The 22,773-nt window shown below is 42.5% G+C and overlaps 1 protein-coding gene across 1 annotated transcript in view; it reads left to right on the plus strand.

Annotated features, from left to right (window-relative positions):
* LOC143935094 (solute carrier family 22 member 20-like) overlaps positions 1–21,653 on the plus strand; it is a 130,981-nt gene extending 109,328 nt beyond the window's left edge. The window contains exons 8-10 of the mRNA XM_077458713.1: positions 5,816–5,924; positions 17,325–17,528; positions 21,310–21,653. Of these exons, the coding sequence (XP_077314839.1) occupies positions 5,816–5,924; positions 17,325–17,528; positions 21,310–21,418 (422 nt within the window). The 3' untranslated portion in view covers positions 21,419–21,653. The remainder of the gene's footprint in view (positions 1–5,815; positions 5,925–17,324; positions 17,529–21,309) is intronic.
* Positions 21,654–22,773: the final 1,120 nt, after the last annotated feature.

A 22,773-nucleotide genomic window follows, 5' to 3' on the forward strand; every position in this document is an offset into this window, starting at 1 on the left:
GCTGTAACAGGATAACAAACACTGCATGTGGTACCTTTTCAGTTAGTAAAGTTGAATAAAGACACCAGTCCATCCGGTTCAGCCTGAGTGAGTGTCTAGCCTCTACCCCTGTACATCCACATCGTTCTCCACCCCCAAGGATCCAACATCCCCATTCATATACCAGGGCCAAACCGGGACAGAAGCCAATCAACCCACCTGCATGTCCCCGGAGTGCGGGAGGAAACCAGAGCACCCGGAGGAAATCCACGCAGGCACAGGGAGTACATGCAAACTCCAGGCAGGCAGCACCATGATTGGGATTCGAACCAGTGACCCCCTTCACTGCTAGGCGAGAGTGCTAACCACTACACCGCTGATGCTACCAGTGCTTGTACACAGGGTGGAAGTACTCTCGTTGCACTGTCTATTTCTGGAAAGTAATCCTTCCTCTAAAACCACCTGTGCCTCTTCCTCTATGAGACCCCTCTGGTTTTGCCTCAGCAGTGTACTCTTCTGCATCCTCCTCTCCATCACCTTGCACAAAAACCTTTACTTTCACATTCTTTTTTGCTTTTAAATACTTCTCAGAATGCTTAGCATATTGTAAAACATCTAAAATTGATGCAGTTCGGTAAGTAACCATGTTTTTAACAATGTAATCCTTATGATCCTGTTTCAATCCTTTAAAAAAAGCAATCTTTAGCTGTTGCTGATATGCACTATTCACATCCTCAGCTTCGGGGAGCCCGGAGAACACTCTAAAAATCTCTCGTAATTTATTTAGGTAGTCACTGACACTTTCTTTATCTTCTTGTACTGTCATATTTATTTTTTGCCAATCAGTCCGTTGTACCCATCTAAGCTGGCATCTGTTCAATAAGGCAGTCAACCTGTTCCCTAAGTCTGGGCTTTCTGGAGGCAATGGATCCCCCCGTCCCTGTGCATTTTCTGGGGCGCAGGGGTATTCCTCACCGTCCTCCACACCATACCTAATAGGAGGTTTACCTAGTCTCTTGGCTCCTGCTGGGGCACCTAGTGCATGAGTTATGGCGTCATTTAATGTTTCAAGGATCGATCTGTTCATCTCCAGGACTGAACTACTGTCTGGAGAGATTGAGGAAGTGGAGTTGGGGTTTTGTTCAGAGGCGGTTCCTTTGACAGGGGTGGATGTCACAGGGAAGGTGTTACTCTGGGCAGTTACTTGCACCTGAGGGGGAGGACCATTATAGGGAGGTGGTCTCTGAGTATAGCAGATGAGATCATCCTCTTTGTCCACTAGGGGCAATTGGGCTTGGCATTTTTTCTTTGTTCTTTTTCCTTCTACCCTAATTCTAGCATGCTGAAGCCAATACTCCGCCATTTCCAACCCATACCTTTTTTGAACTTAGCCTTTTGACTTTATAAATGTACCCAAATATAAAGGGGAAAAAGGAAATCTGCGCTACAGTGTATTACCAAAAAATTATTAAATTATTATGAATAGTTGATGCAGCAATTCTAGTACATACCAAAAGTGATATACGTGTAGAGAAAAGAAAAAAAAGAAGAGAACTGCGCAATCCCCAATATTTCTATTAGGATATAGGCTACCCAAAAAAAACTTCATAAAGCTTAAATCTGGGAACTACATGTGACAAAATATATGTGTATAGCCTACAGCTTGTAGAGTAAACATATACAATGACCCTCATAAACTCTAAATAAAATAAGTGATGCTAAGTCTGTAATACCAAGCATTCAAAAAAGAAAACATGTGGAATTGAAACCAATATAGCTGTGCATTGTGAAAAAAATGAAACAACATAAATGTAACAATATTAAAAAGTCCTTTTGTGAGTCCAAGTAAAAACACCACGTGTTGAATGAAGAAGGTCCACGTGTTGAATGAAGAAGGTCCAATCCAAAGCCCTATGGATTGGCGTGAGACCAGACCAGGTGTACCTCCACCAAACAGATAACCCTAGCCCCTTACCAGATGCCCCAGTAAGGAGCGCTTATCACATAGCAGGTCAGAAGATAGGTCAGTCTTGAGCGATCCCAATGGAACTCTCTACCGTAGACCAGATTGGGGGATACGCCAGCCTTGAACCGTCCAAACCAGGGGGAACACTTATGAAGCGGGACTCATATATATTTCATTGGAGAATCAAAAAGGTCCGCCATAAAAAGAAAAAATACTCCAAATAGTGTAAAAACGTTTAATAAAACCACAAAAGTAAAAGGAAATGCACTTACAAACGTAAGGAAGCAAAGGGCATATCATCAAAATTGGGTAGGCGTCGGCCGATCGCGAGCCCAAACGAAATCCCTTCCGGTACCAGTTCAGTTGAGGCAGAAAAGCGTGTCACGCCACCCAACGCGTTTCGTGAAAGAGTCACGTCGTACCCCAGACAACGTGACTCTTTCACGAAACGCGTTGGGTGGCGTGACACGCTTTTCTGCCTCAACTGAACTGGTACCGGAAGGGATTTCGTTTGGGCTCGCGATCGGCCGACGCCTACCCAATTTTGATGATATGCCCTTTGCTTCCTTACGTTTGTAAGTGCATTTCCTTTTACTTTTGTGGTTTTATTAAATGTTTTTACACTATTTGGAGTATTTTTTCTTTTTATGGCGGACCTTTTTGATTCTCCAATGAAATATATATGAGTCCCGCTTCATAAGTGTTCCCCCCTGGTTTGGACGGTTCAAGGCTGGCGTATCCCCCAATCTGGTCTACGGTAGAGAGTTCCATTGGGATCGCTCAAGACTGACCTATCTTCTGACCTGCTATGTGATAAGCGCTCCTTACTGGGGCATCTGGTAAGGGGCTAGGGTTATCTGTTTGGTGGAGGTACATCTGGTCTGGTCTCACGCCAATCCATAGGGCTTTGGATTGGACCTTCTTCATTCAACACGTGGACCTTCTTCATTCAACACGTGGTGTTTTTACTTGGACTCACAAAAGGACTTTTTAATATTGTTACATTTATGTTGTTTAATTTTTTTCACAATGCACAGCTATATTGGTTTCAATTCCACATGTTTTCTTTTTTGAATGCTTGGTATTAGACTTAGCATCACTTATTTTATTTAGAGTTTATGAGGGTCATTGTATATGTTTACTCTACAAGCTGTAGGCTATACACATATATTTTGTCACATGTAGTTCCCAGATTTAAGCTTTATGAAGTTTTTTTTGGGTAGCCTATATCCTAATAGAAATATTGGGGATTGCGCAGTTCTCTTCTTGTACCCAAATATAAACAGCATTGCATCATCAACTCCAATCCAATATAAATATTTACTTTAAGACTATTATTCAGACTCTTTCCCACCAAAAGTCCTAATATTTTCACAGATGCACAAATTAACCTCTGTCAGGCAATCTGCATTTTCTTGTTTCTGAGAAACAGCTTCTTGACCTTCATAGCAATGAAAACATTCTCAGCCTTTTTTTTTTCTTTTCTTTTCACATTCATCAAGCCACCTGATAATAATTCTACACATTCTTTTTACTCCAAAGTGCAATCTACTTTCTTTTTCTTTTATGCTAAGTTTCAATATTTACAATATAACCCTTCTGTATGATCATAGCTAATCAAGGGTTAACATTTACAACTTCTTGCACGAGCAGGAGAAATCCTTACATGAGGGGAGGGGGAGGGGGAGAGAGTTCAGTGAATTTGGCTTCTTATCTTCTGAGAAATACCAGCACAAAAAACATGTAAACGAACAAAGCAGCAATACAAGAGAAAAAACATCAGCACTCCCCACACTATCGAGAGAATCAAAAAGGGTTAAACATGAACAAAGATAAAGTAAACACACACAGAAGAAAGTTAGCCTTGTGATCTTTGTAGATCACTTAACTAAACAGCGCTTAAATAGTCAGGCATTCAACCTCTGACATTCGGTATACCTCAAATCTTTTTGTTATCTGTCCGGACAGCGGGCGACGTAATTTTTTACCTTAGACAACGTCCCCAAGTGTCTCTGTCTACGAGCACTGGATCATCTAGATATTATACGATCAATACCAATGTCGGCAATTACAACACATTAAACCAGAAACAAAGAGAAAGAGAAGAAAAGACTCTTAGAAAGAATTAAGAATAATTTAAATTATCTTACCTCTCAAACACCTGGACTGGATCACACAAGGTTCGGAAACAGACAGTGGAATTCAGATCTGTGGCCCCGCCCCTTTTTCACCAATAACATTGATTGGGGGGACTTGTAAGCGTTCGGTGAGCTTCAAAGTCCAATACTCACCGAAGTTTTGTCGGGCCGTCTGATCTGAAAACCAGCGTGTTGCTTCCGGCTCGAAAGACCAAAAATGTTAGGAATTTCCCTTGTGATCAGTAAAAACTCCGGGTGTTCTTGAGAAGCAAACAATTTATTTCTGATGTGTCCCACAACAGGGAGACATGCTTACAGGACAAGCTGCAGGAAAAAAGTCCCAACAAAAGAAAGTGTCCCGCCTTCACATACCCACAAGAATAACATCTCTATGCTTCTATTGGCTGAGGGAACATAAATAACGTTGTCATGGTACAAACTGATACCTTTATTAGCTATCCATGTTTCCTGTACATTCTTAGGCTATCATATTTAGTTAAATCTAAGCATCCTACTTACTATGGAGTTAATTAGGACAAAACAATACAATGAGTTAATACAATAATGTGCTCAGAAGTAAGCTTTTTAACAAATCAGTCTCAGGACTATTGTTTTTCTAATAGTCACACAATAAACATTTAAAACTTTTCTAACAGCCGCTTTGTACAAAACCCTTGCACAGAGCAGGTAAGTATAATATGTTTGTTATTTAAAAGAAAAAAGTTAATCATTTTTACAATCACTTTAAATTGGCCTTAGTATGTGCATGTACATATGTAAGATAATGACCTTAGATTGTAAGCTCCTCTACAGCAGGAACTGATGTGAATGAAAAGTATTATATCAATTGCCAGCGCTTTAAAAAATACTTGTAATAAATAATGAGAAATGTATTGGTATTGACATGGTGTTAAAGTGTTTGGGCAAAATAAACCATATGCAGTACATCTTTTCAATACATGCACATTTTCCCATGTTTTATCTCTTTAAAAACATTACATGTACAGAAAAATACCTCATGATCCATCCTGGCTGAAATAAACTCAGCTCGGCTAACTTCCTGTAGTTAGCTGAAGTCTCAGGACCTCCTTTGCACTGAAATCCCAAACAGTGTTGTCAGGCCTACCCCATTCTCCCCTGTTCACAGAACAGGCCCCTCCTCACCGCTATAACATAAATGGAGGTGTTCTGTAGTGCAGCAAGGAATACTTTAAACAGGGCTGATAACACTACTGGGGATTTCAGTATAGTAGGGAGATGGTTGTCAGCTTACTACAAAAAGGTAGGTGCTGACCACATTTCTGTCAGGATCATCAGGTACAGTATTTTTCTTTATTTGCAGCAATTAAAAAAAAAATGGGGAAATGTACATGTATTGGAGAGCCGTACTGAATATATATTCTTTGCTTTTTAGCTAAGACATACACTTTAATGCTATAACCCATAATTAATGTATCAAATTAACATGGGATAGCTGAACAATAGAAATTATTTTCTATAGCTTTTGCAATTCATTTAACATGCTGAACTTTGAATTAAAGGGACTCACACTGCCCTTATTGTTCAAGTAATGCTCCCCAAAATTCTGTGTGTTGTGCATTTGGGGGTTGACTGCCTCTCCAGTGGTGTTGATGGAGATTGATCCCCAATCAAACTTATCCAAAGTTGAGGCAGCTCAAGAAGAAGGTAGATACTGTAAGCATGTTGCTAAGAAAGACTTTCTCCTTTTTAGATCTGAGAATTGTGCGAGTAGTATTGGCTGTTTTCGGTAAAGGCTGTCTGGCCTCTTCATTTTGCTGTGCTTACCTGTATTCTAGTGAGCTATTCCCAACGGTTATCAGGTATGTTGACATATTGCAAACACAATCACTGGAGGACTTAAAGTGGAGGGCCACCCTGAAAAAAAAATACATTAAAAATTAGAAAAAAATCATTAAAAAAAAATGACATTTTTTTTTAACTTACCAGAAATGCCTGTTGCTAGGCACATCATCCTAATCTGCCTCTTCCTCCTCCACGGAGATCTTCTTTCTTCTCTCCTCCGTGAGGCGTCTTCTGGATAATGGGTCACGCTGTGTTCTGGGAACTGTGTGTCCCAGAACACAGCGCGCCCCATTCACAAAGCGCTCCGCGACTCGCGCATGCGCAGTAGGAAATGGGCAGTGAAGCCGCAAGGCTCCACTGCCTGTTTCCCTAAGCCAAAATGGCAGCCCCGAGACCGAGGGACGGGTCAGCCTCGGGCGGTCGACATCGCGGGCGCCCTGGACAGGTAAGTGTGCTTATTAAAAGTCAGCAGCTACAGTGTTTGCAGCTGCTGACTTTTACATTTTTTTTTTTTTAAAACCAGCCCTCCTCTTTAATGACTGAACTGGAAAGGTTTACTATGATTGCCTATGTAATACTAGATAATATTGATTAAAATTTAGCAGCCCTCTAAGATTGGCTGGCTGAAGGGTATTTCTTCTGCTACATAACATCTATGATTCTTTCTGTTATTGTCACTGGAAAGATCTGTTTTGTGGTTGTTAAGGCCCCATTTACCCATATGCACTGCGTTAATGCATGCATGTTAATGTGCATTATGGCACTTGTTAATGTAGATTAAGGCAAACCAGTATGCTTAAAATCAGATATTACCCTTTTTTTTTAATACAACACACTAACATGCTACAATGCAGGTGTATTGCCTTAACGCACCTACATTGTTTTGCGATAAGGCCAGACCTGACTGCATTACGGAAGTGTGAATCCAGCTTAAAACTTTTCCTGTCTCTTAGATTTTACTGATTCTTGAATCCTAACCCCAGGGAGTTCCTTTCCCAGGTTCATTCCTTTTCTGGGTAAATTCAGAATACATTTTTTTTTCTTTTTCAAATATTATGTGTATCTTCTTAATACACTTCCCCACCTGCTTTTTCTCAGTATGTAGCAAGCTTGCTAGTAAATTAGAATGCTTTAAAGTCAAAAGATACTTTGTTGTTATCACTCCACTGACTCATGCTGTAACTTGTGTGTGTAATTTTCAATTTGCGCTATTGAGCTTGGTTAACAGCAGGCGGTTTAAACCAAGTAAGGCCAGGAGCAGGAGAGCCTAAAACATATGGTTCCAAGAACTGCACCTGCTAACTAAACAAAAAGGCAAACATTCATATGGAATATTTAATATTAACCTTAAAAATATTTATTTTCTTTATTTAGAGTTGTATTAAACCCAAAAGCAACATTTATTGTATTGCAGCCCACCAAATCTTAGATGTGATGGTTGCATTTGTTTTCTTTTTTAGAATTTTTTTTTAGACTTTCTTTTATTTTTCCCTGGTGAACTGGCCAGTAAGCCTTGTAGTTTTTCAACAGAACAAGCTGTTCTGCAGATGTAGCAGTTAGAGGGTTGAGATAAAGTATTTAGTACTGACAGGTGATCCCGGTGGAGGACATATGCAGGACTGCTAGCTGGAGTTCCTGTGAAACTTTTGCTCTGCACTACAAACTGGATGTAGTCGCCGATAGTTCTTCGAAGTTTGGAACGGCGGTAGTGTCGACTCTTTTGACAAATTAATTTATTAAAGTGTGGGGAAGCATAGAATTGGGCGTGTTTTGTTGTTTCTTTCCCACCCTATATTGGCATGGGTATTCCATAGTGTGCTGACGGGAGGACGACAAGGAAAATGGAAAATTGTTATTAATACTCACCATAAATTTCCTTTCCTGGTCTGTCCTCACGTCAGCACAACTTTACTTCCTCCCTAAGTGGCCTGTCGCTGCAAAAGGGAACACGAGGGGGAGGGGAGGACAGGGATTTATTATGCTGGAAGAAAGTGATTCTGAGGGTTAATGTGGAACAGTTAACCCATAGTGTGCTGACGTGAGGACGGACCAGGAAAGGAAAATTACAGTGGGTATTAATAACAATTTTCCGTTATCTAGGTTGGATTTTAATGCAGTTACTTACTATCCCTACAGTAAAACAGCTGCTCTGAGCTTGTGAAAATTGTGAAATGCCTTGTAGAACTCTCCAGCTTTGGGAGTTCTAATATGCAAAATGTATTTTATAACTTGAAGTTGTTATACGCCCTGTCTCATACTTATTTCTTTGCCATGCTATTAGTACATTCTTGAAAGAGGCATGGAAGACAGAGTGGGAATAGACAAATTACAACCTAAGCAAATGAACTCCCTACTTGCATATAAGAGCCGTATCTTCCATCATACTTGAGGTGATTGTAGTCATATTAGTGCAATCGTGACAGAGAAAATTGAGTACTGTCCGTGATACTTTTTTTTTTATTTGCACTAACATATAATTTTTCAGGACAAGCTTTTGGGGTATGTCCTCTTCTTCAAGGTCCAAGCAGTACTAATTCACAAAAGTTTTAGCAGAATGGTAAAAAAAAAAAACACAATCTCTGAGGGAAAGGAAAAATAAAAACAAACACATACAAATCAATGTGTATGGCAATGGTAATAAAGCTAGCAGCAAGTGAGATAAGACAGAGGGAGAGCTATAGACTGAGGGGGTTTTTGACACAGAGGAGAGGTCATAAAACTGTAGTATAATGGGTAAGGAAACCAATATCTACATTTAGGCCATTATTTTTTGTGTCAAAAAGAAGTATTCTTAGCTCAAACGTTTTCCTTTCCTGGATAATTCTGAAAATCCCTTTAACAATGAAATAACTTGAAATAAATTAAACTAAATAAATAGGTTGGCGTGTCCAGATGTGGGTGATGGCGGACTTTTCCATAGGAAGTTCTGGTCCACCGCCGCCAATCCAACACCATCGGGGCACTACGAGCCCGCATCGGAGCACGAAAACCGGCCTGCACAGTCCCCTGGGGTCCCCGGAGGCATACCAGGCTGGTATTACTGAGGATCGCGGGCGGCACTCGGAGGAATTGATCTTTTGGCTCTCCACGGCCGCCACCATCTTGCTACACCTAGGCCGCCGCCAGCTTGCGGCCCAGAAGCCTGCCGGAGCCACCACAGCTGGGACAGAGGTAGAGGACCCTTGACAAACCCCCATTCTTGAGCGGAGACAGGCGGAGCGCGCTCGGGAGGCCTTGCTGAGGCCCCGGCGACGCGGCAGTCCGCTCGGGTCTAGCGCGGCCTAGTCCAGCCTCCACATCCCCGCTGTTTCCTGGGGCGGCGGCCCCGCCAGATGGTATTGCGGTCGTTCCGGCCTTCCCCGGGGACATAGAACACCTCCCCACACCTGTTCACTCAGCCTCCTAGGCCCTAGCCCCTTCCTAGTGTGTCGCCACAGCCTGTGGCTTAAGGATTTTATCAGCTGAGGCCTGTGACACCACACACTGGACTCTATCTGGGCCTCCAAAAGCCCAGTCCTCCAGCCACACAGCCGAGCACCCCTTTACCTACACGTTATTACACTGTGAGAGACTGCTGGTGAGCTTTGTCTCTGGGGAGGGCGGGCTTGTGGGTCTTAAGAGACGTACCCGTTTGCCCCTCAGCGACATTTCCGGACCAGGGCTGGGAGGAGTAGGGTGCCCACAGAGAAGTCCCTACATCCCTTAACATGTTAACACCCTGCCCCGGTGGTTGCGACTTGCTGATGGCTGGGTGAAAACAAGCCCGAGGGGGGCCCCCTGCCTGACCCGGACCATACAGGCCACAACACAACTCCATCAGATGTGATCTCGGCATGAACACTCCCAAACGATACAGGACACGATCAGCGACCCGCGGGACACACAGCTGACCCTCACAGCCCGGTATCCAACGTTTCTTCAGAGGGAGCCTGTGCACTTCCCCGGGTGCCATCGCCGCCACGCCTCGAAGACCTCACATGGAAACAGTCCCCCCTGAGACTGAGACACAGAGCTTCCCCACTGCATCCACCTTGGACCCCTTTTTAGGGACTCCAACCGTGTCACGGTCTGAGATGGCTGGCTCTACCGCAGACCAGGGAAACCTGGACGATGATCTTTGCAGAATGCTGTGGGCCCTACCTACGAGGGCGGACATTGAGGCCTTAATCCTGCGAATAGAAGAAGTGCATAACAGGGACATACAAGAGGTGAGAACGGAGCTGCACGCAATAGAAGACCGGGTCTCCTCCGGGGAAACCCAGATCACTTCGCTGGAGACTAGGGTGCAAGCCCTGGAACATGCGTAGGATTCCCATGCAGCGGTAGCACAGGAGGAGCTTCATCTGGAGGAAATGGAAGACCGCAGTTGCCGTATTAACCTGCGGCTGCGGGGACTCCCGAAGGCTACGGGCCCAAAGGATTTAGCAGAGACTGTTACCGCTATCTTCCACAGGCTCCTGGGAGTCCCGCCCCCTTCTCTGGAAATCGATCGGGGTCACCGTGCGCTGGGCCACAGGTCTACTGACCCGGCAAGACCCCGCGATGTTCTGTGCCGCCTTCATCGCTATGCACAGAAGGAAGTACTCTTGAAGAAGGCATGGGAACATGGGGTCATCGACTTTGATGGAGCGCAGATCCAGATACTCCTGGACCTATCCAGGGCCACACTACAGCACCATGCCATGTTGAAACCGGCCCTTGAAGCTGCGAGATGCCACGGCTGCACATACAGATGGGGCTACCCCCTAACAGTCATCTTTGGCACAGATAGCGGCTCCTTCACACTACGCACACCAGCAGATCTCCCGCCCTCTTTGCTTTCCAGGGGGCGGAACCGGTCCCGGTGGCGAACTGGCTAGCAAGGATCCAGCATCCTGCAGGCTGCTTAGGCACTCCATCAGGCAGACCTGCCCTACCAGCTCGCTCCCGGAGATCCCGAAGGCGGTCCCGTACCACGTCCACATCTGTTAATGGATCGCGCGAGACATGACTGCACCCTTTCGCACATCTTATGTTGTTCTGCACTGGCTGAAATTTGTATTCCTCGTCAACATTACTCTCCCTTGTTTGGCATCCCTCTCTTCTGGATTTAGCCCCCGCCCCATGGCCGCCGCGGCTGCTGACGACATGCCCGAGATGCGTGGAGTGACGCCTTGCCTGGGCGACCCTGGGCGTTCCTCCATGTATGCTCACATCTGTGGGAGTAATGAGGACACCCATGCAATGCTTTAAAGAGGCGCTGTCGGCCCCTTGGACGAACGGGGCAGCTTTCAACTTCAGGGACCCTCATGGCTCATATGCCTGATCCTCTCGACTGGCTTTCTTTTGAGGTCGCCCGGAGTGGGGTGACATCCCGGAACTTGTGTGGGGATCGGATGGTTCGATGTGGCAGGTACCGTACTGCAGTCGGGTGGGGACTGGGGGGGGTGATATCTGACTGTGGGCTGGTGGGTGGGGGCTGGGAGGGTGGGTCCGTCTGTTTCCATCCCTCCTCCATTCCCCATCATCCCTACTTCCCTCTCCCCCCCGCTCCACCCTCCATGTCTTACTCTTATTGGGATCTGATGTTGTCTCCAGGAGGGTGCGGGGGCAGCTGTGCCAAATTGACGGACAGGGGGGAATGTTGTTTTAGAGATGTTTTATGGTTTTCTCTGTTTTGCATTAACTAGTTTGCTTATGTTTCCAGCCAGTGTAGCTACTATGTAGGTATTTTATGCAACGTTATTTCTTGCCTAGTTCTGTGGTATGTTTAGCTTGCACAAATCTTGGGAGGTTTCTATCCTTCTGCCCAAACCAGCCATACCGCATGGGCATTATTTAAATGTACACATCTACACATGCACCTATGGCCTGGGGCTCCAGGGGGGATGGGGAGACTCCCCGTTGGCCCGCGCTGAACACTCCCCCAATTAGGGGACAGCGCACCGCCCAATTGTCCGAGTTATTTGGTAAGCTTCAAATCTTGGAAGCTAAACATAAACAGACATGGAATACTCCCTTAGGTAGTGAGCTGGATACGATACGTACCCAGATAAACGATCTTCTCCACTTTAAAGCTAAGGCAGCGCTCCAGATCTCCCGTAAAAGGATCTACGAATCAGGTAATAAATGTGGTAGATTACTCACGCAATCGCTGAAATCCCAATGGGCAGCTTCTTATATACCTTATGTTCTCTCCTCCTTGGGGACGTGGGAGATGCTACCCCAACAAATTACCAATACATTCAAATCCTTTTACGAGACTCTCTACAACCTGGACACTGCCTGACCCTCCCCCGTGCATATAGCCAACTACATAGCCTCTTCCAATATGCCCACTCTGCCGAGGGAAATACGGGGCGTTTTGGAGGAACTTATAACACTGTCCGAAATCCAACAGGCAATAGGTAATACCAAAAGAGTGAAGGCCCCAGGTCCTGACAGCCTAACAATACAATATTATAAGACCCTACTCCCGTCCCTTGGACATCATCTCCTTCACCTATTCAATGGTCTTACTAAGGAGGGCAAGCTCCATGAGGCCACGTTACAGGCTCATATAGCGGTGAGTCCTAAAGAAGGCAAGGACCCATCTCAGTGCAGGAGCTATCACCCAATTTCTCTTTTGAATACGGATCTTAAGCTATTTACTAAAATCATAGCTACAAGGCTGCAGTCATACATCCCCGATCTGATACACGTTGATCAGGTGGACTTCGTCCCAACCAGGGAGGCTAGGGACAACACCACCAAAGTCCTGAACCTGCTGCATACTGCCACCTTTGAAAACAGGCCAAGTGTCTTTCTCAGCACAAATGCTGAGAAAGCTTTTGACAGGGTGAGCTGGGATTTCATGTCTGCAACACTACGCCATATAGGACTGGGTAACAACATGTTAGGATGGATCCATGCAATATATACTACACCATCGGCCAGGGTTAGGGCCAATGGGGTACTGTCCAAACCCTTCCGGATCGCAAACGGGACACGACAGGGCTGCTCGCTTTCACCCCTTCTTTTTGCGTTCTACCTCGAACCATTCCTATGCCACATTTTAATATCTCCGAACATAACGGGTATTTCAGTTAAACACACCCATCACAAAGTGTCAGCCTACATGGACGACTTGTTGTTTTTTCTCTCAAACCCGGTGGTATCCCTCCGAAATTTGATGCGGGAATTTGAAACATACGGGATGCTCTCAAATTTAAAGATTAACTTTACCAAGTCAGAGGCAATGGGTGTGGGGATACCGGCGGCGCAGCTTAATCACCTTCAAGCCAGCTTTGCCCTGAAGTGGACGACCAGGGCTCTGAAGTACCTAGGTATAAACATTGCTCATACATTCTCAAAACTGTACAAGCTTAACTTCTCTCCATTACTATTGGAAATAAAAACACTTCTCTCCCAATGGCAATTGGGCATGCACTCCTGGATAGGACGCTGCAACATCTTAAAGATGTCTGTCCTCCCAAAAATGGGTGAAAAAAAAGACCTAGACTCGCCAACAAACTTCTGGTGCTCCCCAAATCGTACGGCTGCCTAGCCCTACTGAATATTCGAGCCTACTATCAGGCTGTTCATCTGGGGAGACTCATAGATTGGTGCCGCCATTAGGGTACCAAGCTGTGGGCCCAGATGGAACAATCCCAAAGTGTGATTCCGCTCCGGGGGGCGCCATGGTGCTACTCGGCACTGCCAACCGCGATAAAACGTCACCCGCTGATTGGTAACTCTGCGAGGGTCTGCGCTCGGATAATTTCGCAAACGTCCCTCTCATCCCCGAACTCGCCCCTTTACCCTGTCATAGGCAACCCCTTGTTTACTCCAGGTCTTTACGATGGGAGTCTTTGGAACCTGGGGGAGGCGGGCCTACACCAAGCCTCCCACTTTAGCTCCGGGGGGCGCTGGAAAATGATGGCGCATTTCCTAGATCCTACGGGCCCGTTCCGTTTAGACTTCCTGAGGACACTCCAACTCACACATTTCCTCTCTACGATCCCGTCCCCCAGGGAAGACGCTCAGACGCTCACAGCCCTGGAGGTGCTCTGCACGGATGCGGGTGTACTCCCACACACACTTTCACTGACCTACAATCTTTTAAATGCTCCCTCAGCAGACTTTACTCCCCCGGGACTACTTAACTGGGAAGAAGAGTTAGCTTGCCGATTCAACAACACCAAGAGACAGCGTATTCTCCGATTTACACACAAATCCTCTATCTGTGCCAAGATCCAGGAAACAAATTACAAAATTCTTTCACGGTGGTATAGGACCCCTTCGCAACTCCACCAGCTTTACCTGAATACATCAGACCTATGTTGGCGTTGTCTCGCAGATAAAGGGACCATGCTGCATATCTTTTGGCCATGACCGAAACTCACGCACTTCTGGAAAGTGGTGCGTGAGACAATACAACAATTTACGGCCTGGCCCCTCACAGGCGACCCAGCATTCTTTCTCTTACACGCCTCCGATATCCCTGACAGGAAGTACGAGAAATCAGTGATCCGCCACCTACATGATGCAGCTAAGGCCTGCATACCACTCCGTTGGAAATCGTCCCTCCCGCCGACCATTGGCCTATGGCTTGGTAAAGTGGAGGACATCAGGAAAATGGAGCATCTTATCCTCACAGCGCAAAATAGAGAGGAGACCTTTACTAAAACCTGGCAGGGTTGGAATGTGTTCATATACTCAGCTGAGGGCCAAGCCCTGAGAGGGTCTGACACAGACAGGTAATACCGCATGCAGTGACAATGATATGTTGAGTCTGGGGGCCATAGACAGAGGCCCCGTATCTGAAATTCCGATTGGTCACCCGCGCAATCCATGATTGGGTAACATACATTGCTCCCCCCTTTACCCCCCCTTTTTTTATCCCTCCCCCCTTACCCCCCATACTGGATATTCCCTCTTTCTTCTCTTTGCCCCTCTGTTCTTCCTCTTTCTTTGCTTCACCTCCTCCTCTATATACTGGAAGTGGTATCGACGTAGATACCTAGTTAGTTAAAAAGAAAACTGGGAAGTGAGACCACGGGACAATGAGAATTTCTAAATCCACATGCTGCTGTTTATTATTCCTGACGTTAATGCTAGCAGGGAATTGATGTTGTATTACCTGTAAGCTATGTGGAAAGTATGTAACCTGTTGGTCTATGTGGACCCATTTCCTGCTATAAATAAAAAATAAATAAAAATAAATAAATAAGTAATAGGTAAATAAATTAATTAAAATAAATAAATTGTAAATAAAAAAACTTCTTTATGTTGTGCAAATTCATCCTCTCTTGCAACTTCTGTCCCGTTTTAGTATACATCAAAGATGACAAGATTCACACTTCAATACACAGAAAGCCAACTGACCGATGCATAATTCCATAATCTCCATAATTCCAGATTTCACTCCCAACACTCTAAATGAGCCATCATACACAGCCAGGCCATCAGATACCACCAAATATGTTCAGACCCAGGAGACAGAGATAACCATCTCAATGCACTGGCAGACTCCTTCCATAAGAAAGGTGACAAAGACAACACCATTAACAACAGCATAAACATAGCCTTGAAAGCCCGAGGAGAAAATCTCCAATACACAGAATAAAAAACAAAAAATGAGTACCTCTAGTCATCTCATACAACCCAGCAGTAGAAGGGATCAAAAAGATAATCAAAGTTTTACAACCCATTATAATAGAGGATGAAACTGAAAGAAATATTCCAACAACCCCCATTATTGCTTTCAGACAACCACCCAACCTTATACATAAAGGAATCAACAGGAAACTTCACTCTGATTATGAAGTCACAAAAAAAGGAAAAAAAAACCTGCAATAAAAAAACGCTGCAAACTGTGCAACCAGATCAATCTACCCAAAAGTGACACACACACAAATGGGACCTTCAGTATCATGGGATCATACAGATGTACCTCCAGGATAACTCCCAACTGTCCTTGATTTGCAGCAATGTCACTCTGTCCCTTATTCTTCCTCATATGTCCCTCATTTTGGTCTGAGCTATATAGTTGCATATAAAATGCACTTTTTATCTTTCAAAAAGTGTTTCCCAGTGCTAAACCTTTCATCTGAATTTGAAATTGCTGCATTTGTAAATTTTAAAAGCCAATATAAAGGAATAGTAGTGTTAAAAAAAAGCCCTTGTGGATTTAATTAACCTTTTGTTTTTGCCCAATTCTCCTTTAAGGGGGTGTGGCAGCAGGTGTGTCCTATGCCTACATACGTTTGGCAGTAGGTGTCCCTCATTCTCATCTCAAAATGTTGGGAGGTATGCCTCCAGTAATGTTGTGTACCTCATCCAATGCAAAAGGTGTAGCAAAGGATCTTATGTTGGTGAAACAGGACCACAAAAAATAATGGGCTAACTTTAGATATTGGTTTCCTTACCCATTATACTAAAGTTTTACGTCCCCCTCTGTGACTATTATTCCCCCCACTCCCCTCCAGTCTATAGCTCTCCTATCTCACTTGCTGCTAGCTTTATTACCATTGCCATACACATTGATTTGTATGTGTTTTTTCTTCTTTTTCTTTTTCCTTTCCCTGAGAGATTGTGCTTTTTTTTTTCTTTTCTTTTTTTTACATTTTAACATTCTGCTATAACTTTTGTGGGTCAGTACTGCTGGGACCTAAAAGAAGGGGACATACCCTGAAAGCTCGTCGTGAAAAATGCTATGTTAGTGCAAATAAAAAAAGTATCATGGTCAGTACTATATAAAAGCTGCATAGGCATTGGAGCTCCCAATAGATGAACAAAGACTCTGACCATGTGTTTTGACACCTATGTGGGAGATTTACTAAAACTGGTGCACACAGAATCTGGTGCAGCTCTGCACAGAAACCAATCAGCTTCCAGGTTTTATTGTCAAAGCTTAAGGCTCCGTTCACACCTAGGTGATTTGAATCCCAGGCGAATACGTTTGTGATGCCATTACTTCTTAATGGCACTCCAATCGCAGTGTGATTTTGCCGCAATAAATTACGCTGCATTTGAGGCAAAATCACAATGTGCGAAGCTTAGCGCTCAAAAAGGAGCAGGAGGTTATTTTGGGCGACAGCGCTATTTATCATGCGACAATTGCAGGAAAGTTGCATAATGGCATCGCAAACATATAGCATATTTTTCAGGAATTAGGAATCGTAGCAATTCCTTTCTTGATTCAGATCGGTGCCTAGGTGTGAATGGTGTCTAATTAAAAAAGTTGAAGTTAGAAGTTGATTGGTTACCATGCACAGCTGCACCAGATTCTGTGTGCACCAGTTTTAGTAAATCTCCTTATATACGTTCACTTTGCACAGCTGCCTTACAATAAACACAGGTTAACTTTGAGAATATATCATGTCATATAAAATTCTGCACTCTAAAACATAAATTGAAATCTTGCTTTATTAAAATGATCTTCCTTTTTTTTCCAGACAGAGTGGAATGGGGGTTGTTGCTATGAACGCCCGCATGGGCTCCATGGTTGCTCCATTGGTTTTGATGTTATCAGAGATTTCTCCTATCTTTCCTCCAGCGACATATGGAGCGGCAGCAATAATATCTGGGATTGTAGCCGTGTTTTTGAAGGAAACTTGTAATCTACAGTTGCCAGATACAATAGAAGAAGTTGAAGCCAGGTATGGTAACCTAAAAAAAAAAAAAAAAAAAAAAAAAAATTTTTCAGGTCTTAATGCCTGCCATTTAAAAAAAATAACATCTGCTTTTTTGAGCGCTATGTTATTCCCTTAGTGCAGACCGTCCACAAATTTGCGTTCATGGCTTGAAGAGGTTAAACCAGGGTGAGGCCTTCACCCCAGTATCGTTTTTTTAGAGCCAGCAGTTGCCTTTTTAGTAATAGCAACCCATGCGGCTAAAAAACGCTTGGATGTTATCATAAAGCAGCGGAGGGGACGTCCCCCTTCCCGCCTCCTTCCACCACTCTTCCCGGGCCTCCCGTCCCACTGGGAGACCCGATCCACGATCCAGCGCGTTGATCGAGTCTCCTATGTAAAAATATGGAAGTGACGTCACAACAATAAAAAAAAAATGACAGTATTCAGTATTTTGGCATTCTGAGTACTGAGTGCAAAGGAGGAATTTGGGGGACTTTTACATGTTTACATTCCTTGTGACAGCAATAAAAGTGATTCATTTTTTTTTTTTTTTTTTTTAAGGGACTATGTAAAAAAAATTAAAATAATTAAGAAAAAAATGTTTTTTTTTTTTTTAAAGTGCCCCTGTTCCCGCACAGCAAAGAAAACGTATACGTAATTCATGCCGTATATGTAAACGGTGTTCAAATAACACATGTGAGGTATCGCCGCGATCAAGTGAGAGCAATAATTCTAGCAAGAGACCTCCTCTGTAACTGTTACCTTTGTTATATCGTCACCTAAGATTTTTGGGTACCAAAGTTTATCGCCATTCCACGAGTGTGGGCAATTTCAAAGCATGACATGTTCAGTATTTATTTAATTGGCGTAACATCCTCTTTTACATTATACAAAAAAAGTGGGCTAACTTTACTGTTTAATTTTTTTTAATTCATGAAAGTGTATTTTTCCCCAAAAACTTGTGTTTAAAAGACCGCTGCGCATATATCGTGTGACATTAAATATTGCAACAATGGCCATTTTATTCTCTAGGGTCTCTGCTAAAAAAAAAAATATATATATATATATATATATATATATATATATATATATATATATAATATATAATGTTTGGGGATTCTAAATAATTTTCTAGCAAAAAATATGGATTTTAACTTGTAAGCAACAAATATCAGAAATAGGCTTAGGCATGAAAGGGTTATATTTCTCCTCTGCTAAGGGCAAGCCAAAAGGTACTGAGTACTACAGATCTGTAGAAAAGATAGACAACACAATGTGCTTATCTTTGTTCAAATTGAATCAATTTATTCTTTTTTTTTCTCCTTTTAGAACAAGTTTCACACTCAGTCTATGCACAACTCAAGAAATGCAAAGTCTAATCTAATATCTAATTTGTTTCAATTAAGTTGTGTATGATCATTCTAGGTGTATCTGCTATGTACTAGGTGTTAACGCTTCAGCTCTCACATCTGTGCACCTCCAATTGACCTGCACAATTTTTAAATTTGCGCTATGGTTCTGTTTATTCTACAATATCATTACATAAAGCAGACCTTTCTACGCTAAAAGTTACAGCTGCATACAGCTCTCCATATAGAATTGATCTAACATTCATTAGTTAAACTTTTTTTTGCTTTTACTTACAATTACTTTTCACTTCCTGGTCGTGTGAGGTACCGGTGATGTAACCCTGACCTCACAGTGGCATTCTGGGATCCACGTTGCAGACCCAATGTTCTGGGCTGAGTTCAAGGGAAGTAAAGGGAGATGGATTTATATGGATTTATCTGCCCTTAGAGAAACTGTCCACCGTAAGAAAAATTGGAACAAATTATAGAGACAAATTATATGTATAGATTTTATCTACCGTACTTTAAGAATAGAATTACTGTCGATAAAATGTATACATATAATTTGTCTCTATAATTTATCATGTTTAAAATGGTATTAAAATTATGATTTTGAAACAAAGCATTGCAAAGTTATGTACTTTATAAAACTATTTCTTTCTATATAAATTTTTTTTTATTTTTTTTATTTTGCACTTTTTTTAATGCAACGCTAAATAAATTAACAAACAAAATGAAATAAAAAAAAGTCAAATATTAATCAGGGCCGTCTTTAATATTGATTGGACCCTGTGCAAAACTTTTCTTGGCCCCCCCCCCCCCCCATGCAGTTTTTCTCTCCACCTGCTCTGAGACATACAATAAATAGCAGCTAGACTCAAAATCAGTTTACTGAATTAGATCAGGCAGCTATTGCAATTGGATGACAGAGGTTACAGTGTATTGTTATCGCTCACTGACGGGTTGCTAGAGGTTACAGCACACATTAGGGCTCACTGATTATTTGCTAGAGGTTACAGCACATGATTTCTGCTTGTTGATTGGTTGCTAGAGATTACTGTGGATATGACCTCAGGGGGGCATGATATACATATCAATGCTGCCGGCGGCCCCTATTTACATAGGAATGCCGCCGCTATTTACATATAAATGCCGGTAATGTACATGTAAACACAGGGTCTGCAGGTGAGTTAACTTTACACAACAATAGGGCAGAGCTGGGCAGCATTTGTAGCAGCACTTCACACTGAGATATTGGAACACAGCACAGGACTAAAACCTCAAGGGACGAGGGAATTTAAACCAGGATAGTTTGCAAGTATGAGGCAGTTGCTTTGGGCCCCACAACAATGACAGGGCAGCTGCCCCTTTTGCCCTGCCTTAAAAACGGCCCTAATATTAATTGTTAGAAAAAGAGAAATAATCAAGAAGTTAATGATAGGGCAGGATCTCTCCCCAAAGTGACAGACTAAAGACCAACTAAGTAGGAGTTTTTTATTTGTTTAATAAAATCATATCACAATTGTTTTAAAGTATATAAATTATTAGTGCGCTAAAATCAATCCTCAATGCTCAATATGTACCATGAAAATCAATAATAATGAATAAATAAATATTAATAAATCCCCATGTAAATACAATAATAATTAATTAATTTCCTATTTATATATATATATATATATATATATATATATATATATATATATATTATATTTTTTTAATCAATTTTGGGGCATTTTTTTGAGTATTTTTGCAGCACCAGCGCTTGAGTACTTTGTATTTTAGTATCACAATTGTTTTGCCAATGAATTTCAAAAGCACTGTGTTTTCTTCAGAGGCTAACATATAATGAGCATTCGGTATAACAATAAAACACAAACACTTCATGGAAAACATTTGCTCTGTTAAAAGGTGCATTAGGATTGTAGATCAGTATAAAATTCATATATGGGCAGCAGCAGTTTTAAAAGCACAATTAAAGTCATGATTAATAAAAAAAAATTATATAATTCTGTTTATAAAAAAAACTAACATCTCTGGCAAGCAATGACTTTAACACTCTGTCTTCAAATTCTAAAGCCTACAGCAGAATCTTTATTTCCAACACTCTGGTCCCCCACTGTGCTCAATGGTTCCTCTTATCAGTCCCTGCGTCAGTACTGCAGTGACATAGACCCAGCAGAATGGAACCACGGTGCACAGCGAGAGATGCAGGCATCTGACACTTCCAAAAATGTTGAATGCTGAAGATTTTGCCAGAGATTTTAGCACTTGAAGACAGCGCCGTCCAGAGGTAAGTATTCAGTCTTGTATTACAGAAGCCATTTTTGGATTTTTTTCTTGGAAGCAAAAGGGTGACTAACTGACTATATTCTTTTCCAAATATTAATTTGAAATGTACCTGCTTGTCCCAAAATCAAAAGACAATACCTATATATTCTTTATCTTTTTTACAGATCTAAAGGTAAAGATATACAAAGGATCATCCCAAAAGAGGAAGTCCCCCTTACACAGAGCCAACCTCAAGCTCAACCTTCAAAAAGACTCTTACTGGAAACAGTGTAATCAGCCTTAAAGCAGTTGTATACCCGCACCAATTTTTTTTTTTTAAACCTGTAAGGCAAAAGGCATAATGAGCTAGTATGCACCGCATACTAGCTCATTATGAAATACTTACCTTAGAATGAGGCATCTGCAGCTGATCCCAGTCCACGTCAAGGGAGCTATTTCCCCTCGGCGTGTCTTCCGGGTTGTCAACGGATTAACTAAAGTGGTTGTATACCTTTTTTTTTGTATTTTTACCTATTGGTAAGCCTATAATAAGGCTTACCTGTAGGTAAAATGAATATCTCCTAAACATGTACGGTTTAGGAGATATTCACTTTGCATGCAACCGCTGATGTCAGCGGTGCATGCACCGTGAAGGTCCGACAGACGCTGCTGGACCGTGCCAGAAAGAAGTCACCTGCACATGCACGGGAGTGACAACATCGCGGCTCCAGCCACTCACAGCGCCGGAGCCGCGATGTTGTCACTCCCGTGCATGTGCAGGTGACTTCTTTCTGGCACGGTCCAGCAGCGTCTGTCGGACCTTCACGGTGCATGCACCGCTGACATCAGTGGTTGCATGCAAAGTGAATATCTCCTAAACCGTACATGTTTAGGAGATATTCATTTTACCTACAGGTAAGCCTTATTATAGGCTTACCTATAGGTAAAAATACAAAAAAAAAGGTATACAACCACTTTAGTTAATCCGTTGACAGTTTGTCTATGGTAGCAGAAATCGTGTGCGCAAATTACAATGAAGACACCAAGACCATTTTTTCAATGCCTATGTGTTTAGGAAAAACAATACAATCTTAAATATGTTTGTTTAAATTCACATGTCAAAAGAGAAATTTCTTGTAATGATACAAATCACATTGTGTGTATGAGATATTCTGTGACAGTTTGACCAGCTACAAGCATTTTATGTTTCATAAGTTTAAAAAACAGAACTTTAACCACCTCAATACAGGACACTTTCACCCCCTTCCTGCCCAGGCCATTTTTCAGCTTTCAGCGCTGTCACAATTTGAATGACAATTGCACGGTCATACAATACTGTACCCAAATGAATTTTTAATCATTTTCTTCACACAAACAAAGCTTTCTTTTAGTGGTATTTAATCATCGCTGGGTTTATTATTTTTTGCAAAAAAATAAAAAGGAAAAAAGACTGAAAATTTTGAAAAAATAAAAAAAAGTTTCTGTCTGTAATTTTCTAAATAAGTAATTTTTCTCCTTCATTGATGTGCGCTGAGGAGGCAGCACTGATAGGCTGCACTGATGATCACTGATGAGCTGCCACTTATGGGCACTGATGAGGCCACACTTATGGGCAATGATTATGTGGTACTGATAAGGAGGCACTATTA

The sequence above is a fragment of the Lithobates pipiens genome, unplaced genomic scaffold (genome assembly GCF_037356315.1).
Source record: "Lithobates pipiens isolate NorthernLeopardFrog02 unplaced genomic scaffold, aLitPip1_a1.2 Scaffold_10, whole genome shotgun sequence".
Classification (NCBI taxonomy): domain Eukaryota; kingdom Metazoa; phylum Chordata; class Amphibia; order Anura; family Ranidae; genus Lithobates; species Lithobates pipiens.